The sequence below is a fragment of the Cloeon dipterum genome, chromosome 1 (assembly GCF_949628265.1).
Source record: "Cloeon dipterum chromosome 1, ieCloDipt1.1, whole genome shotgun sequence".
Taxonomy (NCBI): Eukaryota; Metazoa; Arthropoda; class Insecta; order Ephemeroptera; family Baetidae; genus Cloeon; species Cloeon dipterum.
Window position 1 is genome coordinate 21,373,347 of NC_088786.1, and position 15,685 is coordinate 21,389,031.

The 15,685-nt window shown below is 39.2% G+C and overlaps 4 protein-coding genes and 1 non-coding gene across 7 annotated transcripts; 3 read left to right on the forward strand and 2 right to left on the reverse strand.

Moving 5' to 3' along the window:
* Positions 1 to 64: 64 nt before the first annotated feature.
* Positions 65 to 138, reverse strand: TRNAI-AAU (transfer RNA isoleucine (anticodon AAU)). The gene has a single exon. It is a non-coding gene; the product is annotated as a tRNA-Ile (tRNA).
* Positions 139 to 426: 288 nt separating this feature from the next.
* Positions 427 to 2,715, forward strand: LOC135934411 (neuroguidin). The gene is made up of 6 exons (XM_065476127.1): positions 427 to 586; positions 680 to 829; positions 899 to 1,013; positions 1,081 to 1,235; positions 1,291 to 1,765; positions 1,823 to 2,715. The coding sequence occupies exons 1-6, from the start codon at positions 578 to 580 to the stop codon at positions 1,846 to 1,848; spliced, it is 930 nt and encodes a 309-aa protein (XP_065332199.1). The 5' UTR covers positions 427 to 577; the 3' UTR covers positions 1,849 to 2,715.
* A 2,996-nt stretch (positions 2,716 to 5,711) lies between these two features.
* TfIIB (transcription factor IIB) lies at positions 5,712 to 8,000 on the forward strand. Its single transcript, XM_065476126.1, has 7 exons — positions 5,712 to 5,871; positions 6,175 to 6,285; positions 6,502 to 6,688; positions 6,974 to 7,189; positions 7,255 to 7,387; positions 7,444 to 7,565; positions 7,617 to 8,000. Exons 1-7 carry the CDS (start codon positions 5,855 to 5,857, stop codon positions 7,776 to 7,778), a joined length of 948 nt encoding a protein of 315 aa, XP_065332198.1. The 5' UTR covers positions 5,712 to 5,854; the 3' UTR covers positions 7,779 to 8,000.
* Positions 8,001 to 8,404: 404 nt separating this feature from the next.
* On the reverse strand, positions 8,405 to 10,032 carry THG (tRNA-histidine guanylyltransferase). Of its 3 annotated transcripts, XM_065476128.1 has the most exons (4): positions 9,948 to 10,032; positions 9,697 to 9,776; positions 8,796 to 9,348; positions 8,405 to 8,740 (listed from the first exon to the last, which is right to left on the reverse strand). In XM_065476128.1, exons 2-4 carry the CDS (start codon positions 9,741 to 9,743, stop codon positions 8,504 to 8,506), a joined length of 837 nt encoding a protein of 278 aa, XP_065332200.1. In that variant the 5' UTR covers positions 9,744 to 9,776; positions 9,948 to 10,032; the 3' UTR covers positions 8,405 to 8,503. The 3 variants fall into 3 exon arrangements, with proteins under 3 accessions (XP_065332200.1, XP_065332202.1, XP_065332201.1); XM_065476130.1 differs by lacking the exon at positions 9,697 to 9,776 and having other exon boundaries at positions 9,948 to 10,030; XM_065476129.1 differs by lacking the exon at positions 9,697 to 9,776 and having other exon boundaries at positions 9,941 to 10,029.
* Positions 10,033 to 10,157: 125 nt separating this feature from the next.
* On the forward strand, positions 10,158 to 15,673 carry Glg1 (golgi glycoprotein 1). Its single transcript, XM_065476120.1, has 16 exons — positions 10,158 to 10,522; positions 10,581 to 10,913; positions 10,974 to 11,213; positions 11,273 to 11,453; positions 11,512 to 11,735; positions 11,793 to 11,914; positions 12,276 to 12,543; positions 12,593 to 12,762; positions 12,817 to 12,934; positions 12,989 to 13,200; positions 13,283 to 13,490; positions 13,549 to 13,734; positions 13,787 to 14,107; positions 14,163 to 14,436; positions 14,491 to 14,597; positions 14,777 to 15,673. Exons 1-16 carry the CDS (start codon positions 10,271 to 10,273, stop codon positions 14,939 to 14,941), a joined length of 3,381 nt encoding a protein of 1,126 aa, XP_065332192.1. The 5' UTR covers positions 10,158 to 10,270; the 3' UTR covers positions 14,942 to 15,673.
* The last annotated feature ends 12 nt before the right edge of the window (positions 15,674 to 15,685 follow it).

Here is a 15,685-nt window from a genome sequence, read left to right on the forward strand (position 1 = left end):
TAACTAACCACGCTAACCACTATAGTTCCAATAAGCCTAAACAAGCCCACATATGATAAAAAACTGGCCCATGGGGGGATCGAACCCACGACCTTCGCGTTATTAGCACGACGCTCTAACCAACTGAGCTAATGGGCCACTGATGATTTCATTGCAGAGTTTACAAATTTTAATAAAATAGTAATATTCCATCGATTCTTTCCTTTTCAATATCATAAGACTGCTGAAATTCCAATCAATATATTGTTTTCTTAAATTTTATACTCATTTCCACCTCCAAAATAAAAAATTCTTCAAGAAAGTCATCATTCCCATACACATTGGATTCCCACGGTGCCAGTGCCTCCCCCATCGTACGCCTCTTTTGTTTTACAACAAAAGCATAAATAGGGGAAGAAGGGGAGGGGCATCGACTGCTTGCATCGCTTTTTAGAGACGAGAAAGACTTGCACTTCTTGCGGAGAGAAAAAATGAAAATGGCAGCAGCTGCTGTTTAAAAGGTGCAATCACAACACACGTGCGTAAGTGTCGGAGAATGAGTTTGTGACCTCGAGCGAAGAAGAACATCACGCTGAATATGGTCCAGGTATTCTTCTTGCCAAATTTGCTCGTTTTTAACCAGTGGCTATTCAGAATAGCTTAACAAATGAGATGCGAAACCAATCAACTCTTCTTTCAGGCCGGAGAAGACGCTGAGGCCGTGTGCCAACAGGACTTGCCTCAAGCCCTTAAATTGTTATTTGAAATGAACGAAAGCGCTGACAAGGTGTCCAGTCTGGTAGACAGTATGTTATCCCAGGTTAAAAGGGGAGAGTTAGCCACAGAAGAGGTGAGACACGCGGTCGCAACATCGCTTAAGAATGCAATATATTATATTCAATTAATAATGTTTATGCAGGGATTGAGCTTCCTTGAAGTGAAATACCACACTCTGCTCAGCTACTTGATCAACCTTTCCCACGTGGTTTTAAGAAAGGTTTCAGGGGCATCTATATACAATGAACCCTGCATTGGTGAGTACAACTATTTTTTTAAGTTTATGTTGTGATTTTTATCCTTTTTTTATTTGTGTGATTTCAGATCGATTGGTTGAGTTGAGAACTGTTTTGGAAAGACTTAGGCCGATCGACAAACGGCTCAAGTACCAGATCGACAAATTAGTCAAAACAGCAGTCACTGGCGAAAGCTCCGATGCCAGTTCATTCCGGGCCAACCCTGATAACATGGTCAGCAAGGTAGGCACAACACCTGTCATTAAATTTCTGGTTATCTAATTCCTCGTCATTCCAGCTGGATGAGGACGCGGACGTCAACGAAGATGAAGATGCTGCGACGGAAAAGAAGTCTGTGTACGTCCCTCCAAAGCTGGCTCCGGTCCGTTACGACTGGGATGAATCTGCTGCGAGTCGCCAAGAGAAGCTGCTGGAGCGAGCGAAGAGACGAGCCCTGAGCAGCGCCATGGTGCGTGAACTGAGGGAAGAATTCCTAGACGCGCCCACCGAGCTTGGCTCCAGGGTCGACTCAGGTGCAGGGCCGTCGGGGCCTTCTAAAGAGGACCGTGAGCGTCAAGAGTACGAGGAAACCTACTTCACTCGCCTGCCAGAGACAAAAGATAAGCGGAAGAAAAGGAAGCTGCCGACGATTGGCTCTTTGGCCAACGAGCTCACCAACTTCGAGTCAGATTTCCGCGTTCTAGAGGGAGAGGTGATGCCGACAAAAAAGAGGAAAAGCTCAAAGAAACCCACAGGGAAGAAGGGCAAGAAAGGTGAGGTGTATATTTTTGTTTAAATGCTGTAATATAACTAAATTTTCTCAATTTCAGGGTTCAAAAAGCGAAAGTCTCGCTAGAACAAGGATGCGTTTTGATACTTCTACCTTTAAAAGGTTCACAACGAGTTGAGCAGGGACAACTTCCCCTGTTTCATTCCCCACCAGAGATATCTCTTTGAAAATTTGATTTTAAGGTTATTAGAGCAACTTAAGTTTCTGTTTTGATCACCTCTGCTTACGAATTATTGTTGTCTTTGACGTGAATGTTGTTTGTAGACATAGAATATAGGCTAAGCGTAACACAACAGAGCAACAACTAACAGACCATCATCCAAGACCCACGTGCCCAACATAGCCAGTTGTTTCAATGAAAGCCGTGTTACGATTCGAACGGAGCTTCACGAGCTGTGATAGAATTAGCAGAGAAATTTTCAAAACCCTGAAAATCCCCTATCCATATCCGTGTGAGCAGATTTCATATTTTATAGGTACAACAACAAGGAGGCCTTTGCAATTTTTAAGACTTTGATCAACCATCATCCAACCTAAGTATTCTGTGCCTGGTCTGACCAATAGACTAAAACTCATGTAAAAAGTAAATCAATTCAATATCTTTTGAATCAGTTAAAATAATACAATTATGTGCACACTTAGTTATCATTAAGTGCAGAAGTGGTTATTTCATGATGTTGACTGTTTATGTTATGCAGAGGTGATGAGATTTAGGTTGTCATAAAAATGTTTTTGTCTCATTGTAAATGTTTGAAGCCCATCTTGGAGGCAAGTGTGTATAATTTTAATTTTTACAAAGAGTCCAAAATGCATTATTTGTGGTTTTTACAATGACCGAGAAATAATCGTGCAAATTTTCTTTGAAGTATCTGTCCTTTATATAAATGATATAAACCTTTCTTTAATAAATAATGCTCCTTCCTCTTTCCTTAACTACATTGGGGTACACTTATTTCGAATCCTCATAAATTTAATTACTGATTATTCTCTGTTTAATCCATAACTTGAAAATATATCAATCAAGTTCAAAATTTCACACTTGTGTACACAATAGTTGAGTGTGTTGGCTTGTTAATTTTTAAACTGCGATATTTACTTTTCATTAAATTAAATAATTCTATTTCCTAACACTTATTGACAGTAACCAATAGCAGGATATGATAATTATCTTTGTTGATTATCTTCAAGGAAGCACCTTTTGAAACTTTAATTTTAGTGTACAGTTAAGTATTTTTTTATAAAAATCGTTCAAAATGGGAAAGATTGAACTAAACTTAGCTAACAACAATTATATTTAAACTACGGTAATCAATAAAATCAAATTAAAGAAGAAGAAGATCAATGTAATCGTCCTGGTGGCGTAAAAATCGCGCATGTGTTCTTGGTGTACCCGTAAAAAGCGCGCACGTGTTCTTGGTGTAACCGTAAAAAGCGCGCATGTATTCTTGGTGTACCCGTAAAATTTGCGCATAGCTCCAAATCTCAATTTTACAGGAGAGAGAAAAAACTGTTTCCCCACTACAATGCATGGAGCACATCGAAGCTGTTGCTGTATTTGAATGCTGTTATTAGATGCAAAAATGGTGGCTTACAATTTTTATCAAAAATTCACGAAGCAAAGCCCAAGTTCCCACTTTTCAAATAGGCTTTCTTCCGAGACCTGCATGTTTTAATAAGAAATTTCATGATTTTTCTTCAAACCTAGTGCCTAATTATATACTTTCCAACATTAGCTTGTACTTTAATCATGAGCGATTAATTTTTAGTTTTCGGAGATTTTGCATTTCAAAAAAACATGACATTTTTTAGGTCAAATGTCGTTGTCATTAAAATAGATTTTTTAATCTGAACTCAAATTTGAGAATGAATATGTCGACATTTTTAATTTTTTTCATATCCATTTTGTAGAGCACAAAAATTTAAGTTAAAAACGTAAAAATTTAGAATGGCATTTTGTATCATTTTTTTTTATTAAAAAATGAGAACTTCGAAAAAACTTGTTTTTCGAGGTTAGTAAAAAACGATGATCGACCAAATCTCGACTTCTAATCATCCGAATTTCAAAAACCACATACCGTTAGACTCGTCTTGACATCCCTAAGTGCAATAAAGTGGTATGATTCCTACCAACCCCCAACCCCCATTTAACCCCCTTAATAACGTGAAATTTAGCATTTTTTCGGCCTTTTCAACACCTTAGCACAACGTTGACGAGTAATTGTCTTCTTCAAACCAATTTAGTTACTTAGTTCACTTCAATACGAGTCAAACGATACTTAATTTTTGAAAATAGGACCACTACAACCTGATATTTGGGTGGCACAAAGTTTTTTATTAAGACGCGGATGCATTAAAATGCTCGATGAGCACCAAATCTCGAACTAAACACAAAAAGGTGGTCCTATTTACAAAAATTAAGTACCGTTTGACTCGTATTGAAGTGAACTAAGTAACTAAATTGATTTGAAGAAGACAATTACAAGTCAACGTCGTGCTAAGGTGTTGAAACGGACGAATAATGCTAAATTTCAGGTAATTAAGGGGTTAAAAGGGGGTTGGGGGTTGGTGGGTACTATACCCCTTTAGTGCACTTGGGGACGTTAAAACAAGTCTAACGGTATTCGGTTTTTTTCAAAATCGGATGATTGCAAGTCGAGATTTCATCGATCATCGATTTTTAGCAACCTCAGAAAACAAGATTTTTCGAAATTTTCATTTTTTATTAAAAAAATGAGGAAAAACGCCATTCCAAATTTTGTCGTTTGCAGCTTAATTTTTTGTGCTCTACAAAATGGCTATGAAAAAAATAAAAAATTTCAATATATTCATTTTCAAATTTGAGTTTAAAATCCAAAAGTTAATTTTTATGACCTGATCTTTGACCTACCACTTTGAGGTAAACATAAAAGCTGTTAGCCATGTTGAAACGAGTTAAACGTTTATTAAATTTTTGTTATAGTACACCCCTGAGCAAAAAGCTTTGAAGTATGCTCAAATAATTCCCAAGATTGTGACCTTTGAACATCCGCGTTGAGTTTTTGGATTGATTATACCCCCAAATCTCAGGTTCGAACCAACAGAATTAAAAAATAACCACCGCTAAATTCCAACAGTGGTTAGTTTTTTCAATTCTAATGGTTAAAACCCGAGATTTGGAGTTGCAAAACTATCTCAGTTTTGTCATCATGCGCGTGTATGTGGGCATTCTGCAAGAAGTAGTTTTCCTTTCTTTGTTTCTCATCATCCTTACAAGCTGCTCTAACAGAAGTATTGGTATTGCATTTTATTTTACTAGTTTTCATGTATTATACCTTTAACATACTTCATTCACATTACCAACGAAATTATAAACAAAATGAATCTTATGAGAGGTGCATGAGAGGTATGCATGTTTACGCGGCTGCCGGCTACTATCCTTACTTATTGGCGTTGTCACTAGATGATGTTCCTGCTGTCAGAGGAGCATAATATTTGGATGGGGCATGTAATAGGCGCCAAAAATTTAAAATTTAAAAAAAAATGTGTTTGGTAACCCACTGTTACTTACGCACTTTTTCAGATGCGCAACTTTACACATGCGCGCTTTTTACGGGTACACCAAAAACACATACGCGCTTTTTACGGGTACACCAAGAACACATGCGCGATTTTTACGGCACCAAGACGTAATGGTTCATTCTCATGATATTTTAAATTTGCCGCCACGACTGCGCAATGGCATAGGCGGTCATAAATTATCCATTCATTTTCCTTATTTTCATTTCATTGGAAACTCGCTGCCACCCTCCCACGATTTGTGTTAAAGCAGTAAAGACGTCTAGGTACGCCATGTTTAATTTTTGAGGCACATTTTTCAAAACCACGCCCAGATGTTAGTCTATCACCACAACATGAACAGTGTTGTTCCCAAAATAATCTCGTGCACGGGCGCGGTTTCTGACAATAATATGATTTTGTTTATGTTATCGTAAATTCAACATGGCGTCTCTTTCAGTCTGTGTTTCATCGAGTCTTGTGTAGACTCTCACTCTCTCAGTACGCAGTTGTAAACTAGGTTTCGTCTCACTCAGTAATGGCCTCTTCTTCCAGGTGCAGTAGTTGCCTCCGATTTCTCTATGCAATAATTTTCATTTAGCACTACTTGTTTGCGATTATACATAATGAGTCAAATCTAAGCTGTGTTATACATAAAATCATCGAGGTTTATCTACATTAAAGTTAATTTCGGTCGGAAGTATAGTCGCAGTCTTACCAGAAAAACGCATTATAACAAAATATAACTCGGCCAGATTGACTGACTGCTGCTGCATGCATTGATAACCATAAATTGAGCAGCCGCTATGTGAAAGTTCGACGTTTTCATTATGTATGCATGTATAATCTCTTTTACAGAATGGAGGCAAACAAAGTTTGTTGCTACGCACACCCTGATGCCCCTCTGATTGAGGACTACAGAGCTGGAGACCAAATCTGCTCTGATTGTGGTCTCGTCGTAGGCGATAGGTTTGTAACAAATTCAATTTTCGCACTATACATATACATACATAACTTCGTTTTGTGAGGTTGTTTATATTAATGCCTTTAATAGATCATGAACGTTAAAGTCACTTTAATTTGAATTCAATGATACGGAAATTAAAAAAATGGACAATTTATGTAGTCTCAGAAATTTTACAAGTGGTAGGAATATAAATGTATAACAGATCTTCAATTGTACAGGGTGATTGATGTTGGATCCGAGTGGCGTACATTTTCCAATGAGAAGTCGGGCACAGACCCCTCTCGTGTCGGTGGCCCAGAGAACCCTTTGCTGAATGGATCAGACTTATCAACAGTGATTGGACCAGGCCGAGGAGATGCCTCCTTTGACGACTTTGGCGTTTCTAAATACCAAAACAGGAGAACTGTAAGCAAAATCAGAAGATATAATTATTTTGTATTTATTATATTATTTTTAATGGTTTTGAGCTATCCTATTTACACATATATTTAGGTCTAAATATAGGTTATTGAATTGCACGCATATAAAAAATTGACTTCGTAAATGTTAATAGCGACTGTAAATTTTCAAACGTGCGTGTGAACAGTTTGTTCACATTTTTTACCCTATATTTTTATTCATTGTAACATTATTTTCAAAAATATATCTATGTTGTAAGAGTAAAAATATATGTGTTAACACATCGTGCAGATGAGCAGTTCAGACAGAGCGTTGATTAACGCTTTCCGGGAAATCAACGGCATGGCAGACAGAATCAACCTTGCAAAGACAATTGTCGACAGAGCAAACAACTTGTTCAAGCAGGTTCATGATGGCAAGAATTTAAAAGGGCGCTCAAACGACGCCATATCTTCGGCGTGCTTGTACATTGCCTGCAGACAGGAAGGAGTTCCACGCACATTCAAAGTAATCAACTACTATTGTTTTAATCAAAGTGATTCTAACATTAATTGGACTGGTATTGTGTTTAGGAAATTTGTGCAGTCAGCAAGGTCTCAAAGAAGGAAATTGGACGTTGCTTCAAGCTCATCCTGAAGGCTTTGGAGACTAGCGTGGACTTGATTACCACTGGAGACTTCATGTCAAGATTTTGTTCCAATCTTTGTAAGCAGAGCTTCATTCTCCAATTTATTTCATTCCTAACTTTTGAGTTTGTCTAGCCCTGCCCAATATGGTACAAAAGGCTGCAACCCACATTGCGAGAAAAGCGGTGGAACTGGACATCGTGCCTGGTCGCTCTCCAATTTCTGTTGCTGCAGCCGCAATTTACATGGCTTCTCAGGTAAACTTGATTATGTTTACGTGATTGTAGGTATTAAATTTATTATATCAGGCGTCTAACGACAAGAGAAGTCAAAAGGAAATTGGCGACATTGCTGGTGTTGCTGACGTTACTATTCGTCAGTCCTACAAACTCATGTACCCAATGGCTGCGCAGCTATTCCCAGCAGATTTCAAATTTGCCACTCCGATTGAAGATCTACCTCAGATGTAATTTCCTGCTGAAGCCTTTTTAGTTTTAAGACCGTTATCATCGGATGGATATTTAAAACTGACTGCACCATGATTTGCATTGATTAATTTTTCTTGTGTCTTGTCTGTAAAGCTTTTTCCTTTTAACTGAGCTTATCTCAAATTGAAAATTTATGTTAGCTACTGTCAGAATTTAAATTTTCAGTGAATGCATGGAGTAAATAAAAATATACTTTTTCACGTATTCAGTTTAGTGATTATTTATCCCCTTTTAGTGGTAGTTAGACAAGCGATCAAAAATTGTCCTCTTCATATTATTGAAAAATATTTAGCAGAATATTTTTTAATATTGCTAATATTTTAGCTAGGTTAGGAATACTTGCTTTCTGCAAGGAATTATTACTTCAAAAATAGATCAATTCAATTTTCAAAATGTTAAGGAGCTACAAGTTCGAGAAGGTCTGCCTACAAAAATATGATGAATGCAGAACACGTATTTTTAAATATTTTGATGCAAGTGTGATAGACACTTGGACAAGAATGATATGTGCAGGAACAATGACTTGATCTTAAATTTTAATCATTCACACAATAAACCTCTTTACTTTGTCCCTTCTCTTTGATAATTGTGAAGTGAAACATAAAAAGTCTAGGAAATCAAATTTACATATATTTTCCCCATTTATCCTATCTGACAGGGAAACTGCACCCCCCAGTTTAAGAAATTAAAACAGCAAAAAATATCACTCAATCAAGAATTTTGTGATTATTCCAAAACGCATCACCAATAATATCCTCATTGAGTGCCAAAATGTCCTTGGTTAATCTCCCTTCAAGCTCCTCTTCATTTTTCTTTTTCTTATCGCGCACTAGCACGGTGCCTTTTCGGAAAAGCTGTGGTTCGTTGTTGTAGTTAATTCCAAATTCAGAGAACAGGATTTCATTTTTGTCATTGGCAAACGTTCCGCATAACCTTTTTTCTGCCTGAAAGAAAACATTTTAGATTTTCACCTCTTCAAAGTACTTTTAGAGAAACTACCTCAGCATTTGTCAAGTTCCCTTTCAAAACTAGAGTCCAAAATGCTGTGTTGTAGAGATTATTGATGTGACAGTCAGCTTGTCTCCAACTGAGGTAATCTCTCAGGTTCTGCGTTGTTGGATAAAGAACCACTCTCCCATCAAATGAAGGTGGATACTTAAGAGGAATGTCGAAGAACTGAGGCCAGTGAAAAACAAATGCTGAAGTGAAGATACTAGCCACGCTAGTCATCAGCTTGGACGCTCTCCTTTTATGCAGATCCATGTCTCGTTTGAACACAAAACTGAACTCGTCACTTTGTCCATAGGCGAGGCAGATTTCTTTGAATTCTGTCATCACCCTGCCAGCGGCCTTTCCCATCAGGTCTAAAGACCTTTTGTCGTTCGGCTTCGCAAATTCGTGTTTTTCAGAAAACCTGTGGAAACCTCTCCCGTCAACTCGAACCACAATCCAAGTGTTCGGCAGACACCTGTCGTCTGTTTCAAAATTGCGGACGTACTCAAACTTGCTGTTTGCCATGGCGAATTTGGTTGAAAAACTCCTCCAAAATAAACTGGAATGAACAAAGCGAATTAGTAAATTTTTTATGAAGAATACAACTAAAAAAATTATAGATATTTAAAAATCATTTTACTCGCTAATTGAAATATTTTTTCTGAGACAACTAATCCCATCATAATTTATTGAATTAAATTTTATTTAAAAGCAGCAGAATTACAGAAAGACTGCAAGGTTTAAATTTTAAGGCTCACTGGAAAAGCTGAAAAAAATATAGCAATCTCTCAAGTCCCGGATGACTTAAAGTTCTCTAGTCTAATCGGCTGCTTAACCCCTTTTTGCACAATGTAGGTGCGATGAATAAATAATATAATATAATATGTACTGGTAAAATAAATCGTACTTTTTGTAAAGATGATGTAACTTTGTTGAGACAAGAGCTGCAATCATGCTCTTAAATCCATCAAAATAGGTCGTTCTAATCTGAAAATTATTTTTGACTTGTGCATTTTGAACTATTAAAACACATGATAACATAAAAATCCAAATTTTTAATGTGGACAGAGTAGAGGAGATGTCGTGTATCGTTTTCATTCGTTATTACAAATGTATGTATGTATATTTCAATAGTCACTGTGTTAACAAACCACTCACTCGATTAATTTGAAAGGAATATGTAATAAAATTTTGTCAATCTTTGAAGTTGTGTCCGTGTCGCACGCTCCTTTCAATGCGGTCCCTCCTGACGTTAATTGTTTTGTATTATGCCAGTGACACCAACAGATTTAAAACGTTCATGCCTGGTTCATGCTGGACAGCTGATACGAGCCCCTCTATCGTATCTTTTGTTTTGGTTGGCAGCAGTGCAAGGAAATAAATATTAGTAATGGCAGCCGGTGTGTGGTCAAAGGGCGTTGATATACGAGCATAAAGCAAAATAGTTGTGATTTTCCCTTGCATTTAAGAGTTTGTAGAAAATGCATTCGCTTCTTAGCTTATTAGTTACCTTTTGCACCTTAAATCTGGTTTTAACTTTCGAGACTGCACATCTGAGCACTTTTCCACCCCCTTATTGGCTGCCAAACCACCATGTTCTCCAAAAAAGAAGTTTGGACACCAAAAAACTAATAGATGAAGAGAGCTGTGCCGATGACATCAAGCGCATTTGCGGTGTCCTTCCACCAGGCACAGATGACCTCACCGTCCTTGAGTGCATTCAGACCTACAAGGTAATTTCATCTTATTTTCTTCAAATCATTCGGCGCTAAATTTTGCTCAAAATTTCAGCCAGTTGACGGTTCAGAACTGAATGAGCAGTGTCAGCATTCCGTTTGGTCGCACACTGTCAGCTTGCTTGGAGACTCAGGTATCAAAGAGGCTACGCAGAGAGCTTGCTCCATTGAACTTGGTGAAATACTGTCGAAATGCGACAGCGACTCAGAAAACACTCTGGGCTGCTTGCTGGAACACAAAGATGAATTGCAGAGTGTCCCTTGCAAAGCTTTCATCCAGAGGATTGGTTACATAGCATTTTCCGACTATAGACTTCTTCCAAAGCTGACAAACAAATGTCAGAAAGACATTGATAAGCACTCATGCGGACGTTTGCAGTCAGGATCGGTAATAATTTTAACTTCGAAATATGCAGCGTTAATTTTTTAAAATTTTATTGTTACTCAGCTGTCGCAAGGAAAAACCTTGGCGTGTCTCCAAACGCACCTTGATGATTTGGATTCTGATTGCCACAGGCATGTGCTCAAAATTTCCGAGCAGCAGGCGGACGACATCAAACTCGACAGGCAACTCTTCCTTGCCTGCGCTGCTGACCTTAACACCCTGTGCCCGAATATTCCCACTGGCACAAGTCAAGCTTACAAATGTCTCATGCACCGGAGATTAGACAGAACTATGAGCAGGATGGTAGGCATTATTCAGTAAATGTAAAAATTCAGTAAATAATAACAATAATTCAACTCTAGTGTGCGGAACAGTTGGCTCGAAGGCAAAAGTTGATCTCTGCGGATTTCAAAGTCAGCAGGGGTTTAGCGAGAGCTTGCAAGGACGACATTAGGACCTACCATTGTCGCAGGGACGTTTCTGACGACAAAGACATCCGACTTTCTCAGATACTGCTGTGTCTTGAAGGAGCCATGCACAATGGTTAAATTATTTGCACCTTTGTTTTAAAACTGACAACTGACTCATTTCTAAAACGCAGGAAGTAAAGTGTCGCTTGATTGCCAGCAAGAAATGTTGGATCACAGGAAAATCTTGCTGGAGGACTTCCATCTCAGCCCTGAAATAGTTTCTGGCTGCGCTGAAGACATTAAGAAGTTTTGTGATAACGGTGTTCAGGTCGGTGGAAAAACGATCCACTGCTTGATGGAGCACACAAGAGTCAAGAAGAAGAAGGAGAGAATCAGCCCACAGTGCCAGCGAGCTGTAACAAATTTAGCAGTAATTAACCCTCTTGAAAGTAAATTATATTTTTTGCCGCAGCTTGAAATGCTTGTCCAAGAAACTGACGCTGGGGAGGACTGGAGGGTAGACCCCATCTTGAGAGAAGCGTGCCAACCAGTGGTAGATGCTGAGTGCTCCAACGTCAGAGGCGGTGATGCAAGGTGAGATTGCTTCAGGGACCAGCAGGGTTTGCAAAAATCTGCATTTTTCAGGAAAAACCCACGTAGCAAAAACTTTGTAGTGATTTTTTTCTAAAAATTCATTTTTCTTAAGCAGATCATTAATATTTTATGTTGGACAACCAAAAACGACTAAAAATTAATGCAAGGTCCCATTAATATCACAAAATAATGAGTTTTTGTAAATTAAATATAATTTTTTTTTTAGCAAAAATCAATCTTTTCGGACTAGCTATTACAGAAGAGCTATTTTTGCGCTTAAAACCAGTGATTTTTTTGCGCATTGGAAAAATCGCTAAATTTGCAATCCCTGGGAACCAGAAATCAGTTTATTTTCTTCTAGGGTGATCACCTGCCTGATGTCTCGTATTGGGACCAAGAATATGAGAGCCGCGTGCGAGGCAGCCCTCCTGCAGATCCAGTTCTTCGTCGCCCGTGACTACAAACTAGATCCGCCCCTCTATAGAGAGTGCCGAGAAGACGCGATCAAGAGCTGTCACGCCAAGAAATCGTGGTCTGACGACCCCAACCATATGGATCCGCAGAGAGGACCCCTTGTTCTCCCCTGCTTGTACAGACTCGCCAACCAAGATGACAATGCTGTGGTCAAGGTAAAGTTTTTTGGAAGCAACTGGCACAATTTTCACAACTTCTATGTAGCTGAAGTCGAGCTGCGAAGAGGAGTTGAGGAGAGTCATGCGCCAGAGAGCTGTGAGCGTGGACCTTGAGCCGGACGTGCAGGATAATTGTCTCGATGATTTGGCCTATCTGTGCCCTCTTAAAACTGGGCGTGGCGAGGAGACCCAATGTCTGCAGGATAACCTTGATAAGTATGTTGACACACGGTATTTTTGCAGTTGCTGAACTCATTGAATTCTTGTCAGGTTAATTTCAAAATGCAAGGATGCAATTATTAATTTGACAGAACAGCAAGCAGAGCATATTGAGTTGAACCCTATCATTTCTGAAAATTGCGCTGAGGTTTTGAAAAAGCATTGCGAGGTACTTTGTTCATGTTCATATTGTGATTATTATTCAACTGTGTTTCTTTTTTAGCAAGAGATGAAGGATGGAAAGGACGAAGGAGATCTCATCGAATGCTTAATCAAGCATAAAAATGAACCAGAAGTGCGGCAAGAGCACTACAAGTGCAGAGCTGCTGTAGAGCATTTTCAACTAATCTCTATGAAGAATTACAAATTCACGTTTAAGTTTAAGCAGGCTTGTAAGCCATATGTCGCGAGGCATTGCTCATTGGCTATGTCAAAGTAAGTAAAAAAATTTGATCAAGTCAGAAGAATAATTACTCTTGATGATGAGTTAGCAGATCTAATAATCTGATCATTTCAGAGCTGATGTGATCACGTGCTTGAGTGAAATAGTCAGGAATGCGACTCTGCTGGACCAGAAGCACGCCATCAGCAGGGATTGCCGTCAGCAGCTGAGAGCTCAGCTTTTGCAGCAGCACGAAAACATTGAGTTTGATCCCAAGCTGAAGGCAGCTTGTGGCAGAGACATTGAGGAGCATTGCAGTAATGTGGTTGCTGGTGGTGCTCAGGTGAGCGTAGCCAAATTTTACCCAGAGGAATAGTGTTTTTATTTGGCCCTATTTCTAGGTACTGGAATGCCTTCAAAAGGCGAGGAAAGTGCTCAGTCCTGTTTGCCACAAGTCGATTTTCAAAGTGGAGAGGCAGCAACTGACTGACAGTGCTGTCGATTACGCTCTGTTGAATGGATGCCAACACGACATCAGCCACTTCTGCCATGACGTCTCTCTGTCCCAGGCGCTCGAGTGTCTCAAGGTACTCACAAAAATTAAATTATTTTGTAAAACTCATTCCATCTTGAACTCAGCAATACAAAAATGAGGCTGGGTTGGACCCCAAGTGCCGTGCGCTCATCCTACGCAGAATGGTGGAGCAGAGCGAAGACTACAGGCTCAACCCTGCCCTGCAGCAGTCGTGCCGGGCGGAAATCCGCAGCCTGTGCTCTGACGTCATTGCCCGGGAGCCAGCAGACCAAGAGCTCGAGGGAAAGGTCGTCAAATGTCTGAAGGGTAAATACAGGGAAAAGAAGCTCTCCGTGTCCTGTGCGCGTCAGATAACAGAAATCATGCGAGAGGCAGCCCTGAATTACAAACTGAATCCAAGCTTGGCCAGATCCTGCAAGTCTGAGGTGAGAGTCGGAGTGCCACAGGGAAAGGAATTTAGATTAATTTTTTTTTCTTTAGATCAACAGTCAGTGCCGACCTTCCGGTGCTTCCAATGGCGATGAAGGGGGAGAGGCTTCTGAAGAGGATATTGAGGACGGAACTGGATCTGTTGAGGAGTGCCTCAAACAGCTGCTCAGCAAGAATAAAATCACCAGTCCTGCGTGTCGCCTGGAGGTCGCGTCGTTGGTCGAGGAGGAGAAAGTGGACATCCACACTGATCCACTGTTGCACCAGGCCTGCAAGGTCGACTTGGAGAAATTCTGCGCTGATGTTGTAGCTGGTGGAGGGAAACGTAACATTGATTCATAAAATTTGCGATTCACTTCAACTAAATGATAACTTGCAGAAATTGAATGCCTTCAGTCGTATTTGCAAGACACCAGGAGAGTTTTGGAGCCAAAGTGCAAGAGCATGTTGTTGGGAAGAATGGCTATGTTCCGAAGTGCTGAAATGGTACGCTCCAAAATTTTTTTTCTCTTCACAAAACATTTCACTTCCAATTTTATTTTCTTTAAACCTTACCTCAAAATTTTAAAAAGATAACAAAAAATCTTATTTAATATTTTTTATTATGTTGAGTGTTGTTTTATACTATGGAGATTTTATAACTTGTGGAACAATGGGTTTTACAGATCATTGCACCAGAAAACATGCAAGAGCTCTACCAAAGTGTGGCCCACTCAAAAGAAAAGCATTTCTTCCTGGTTGTGTCCCTTGCGTTTTTCGGAACCATCTTCTTCTTTGGAATGTTCTGCGGCAGAGTGACTCGCCGGCACACGGCAATGAAAAACAAGTAAAGTAAGTGGCTGTTACTGTCAATTCATAGAAGGCCCACTGCTTGATAAGATCACTCAGGCCAAAATCAAATTTATCTTCCAGGTTGATTGCTATGTAATGGTATTATGTTTATTTAAAAAGTAGAATCTTAAAATTAATTTACTTTTTATGTAAGAGCAATACAGCGAAATAATATTTGAAACCCCTTGGTGCCATGAATCAACCTTAATATTATGTCAATCATATCAAGCCACTGGAGGCAACTGTAAAAATCAGCAGTGGGTCGTTCTAAAGATTGTGGTCTTGTCCTCGGATTCTACTTGCAAAATTATTTTTATAGAGTATAATAAAAACATACACCTTTACTTTTCTTTGGAACTATATTGTGCGTTAGACTGAATTTTAAAGCTGGCGGAAGCTAGTAGAATCGGTGGACAAACCCCTCTGCGCCGGTTCACCAGACACTGATTTGGGGAACACGCCGTCTCTTGATTTTCAAAGACAATCAAACCTTTTGTTCCCTGGTGGATGGTGGCGCAGCGCACATTCAAAAGGCGCGTAAAACTGGCAAAAGAAAATTTGGTCGCAAAAGGCCTAGCGTGGATCAGCATTGTGTGCGAGCATACTTTTTTATTCTTGTTTTACGCACATCCTTTTCACTTGTGATAAAGAAATTATTCTTAATATAACATTAATGTGTGTTATGAGCCATAAAATTAATAAATGGAAAAATAACAATGATACTTATTAAATCCAACATTTTT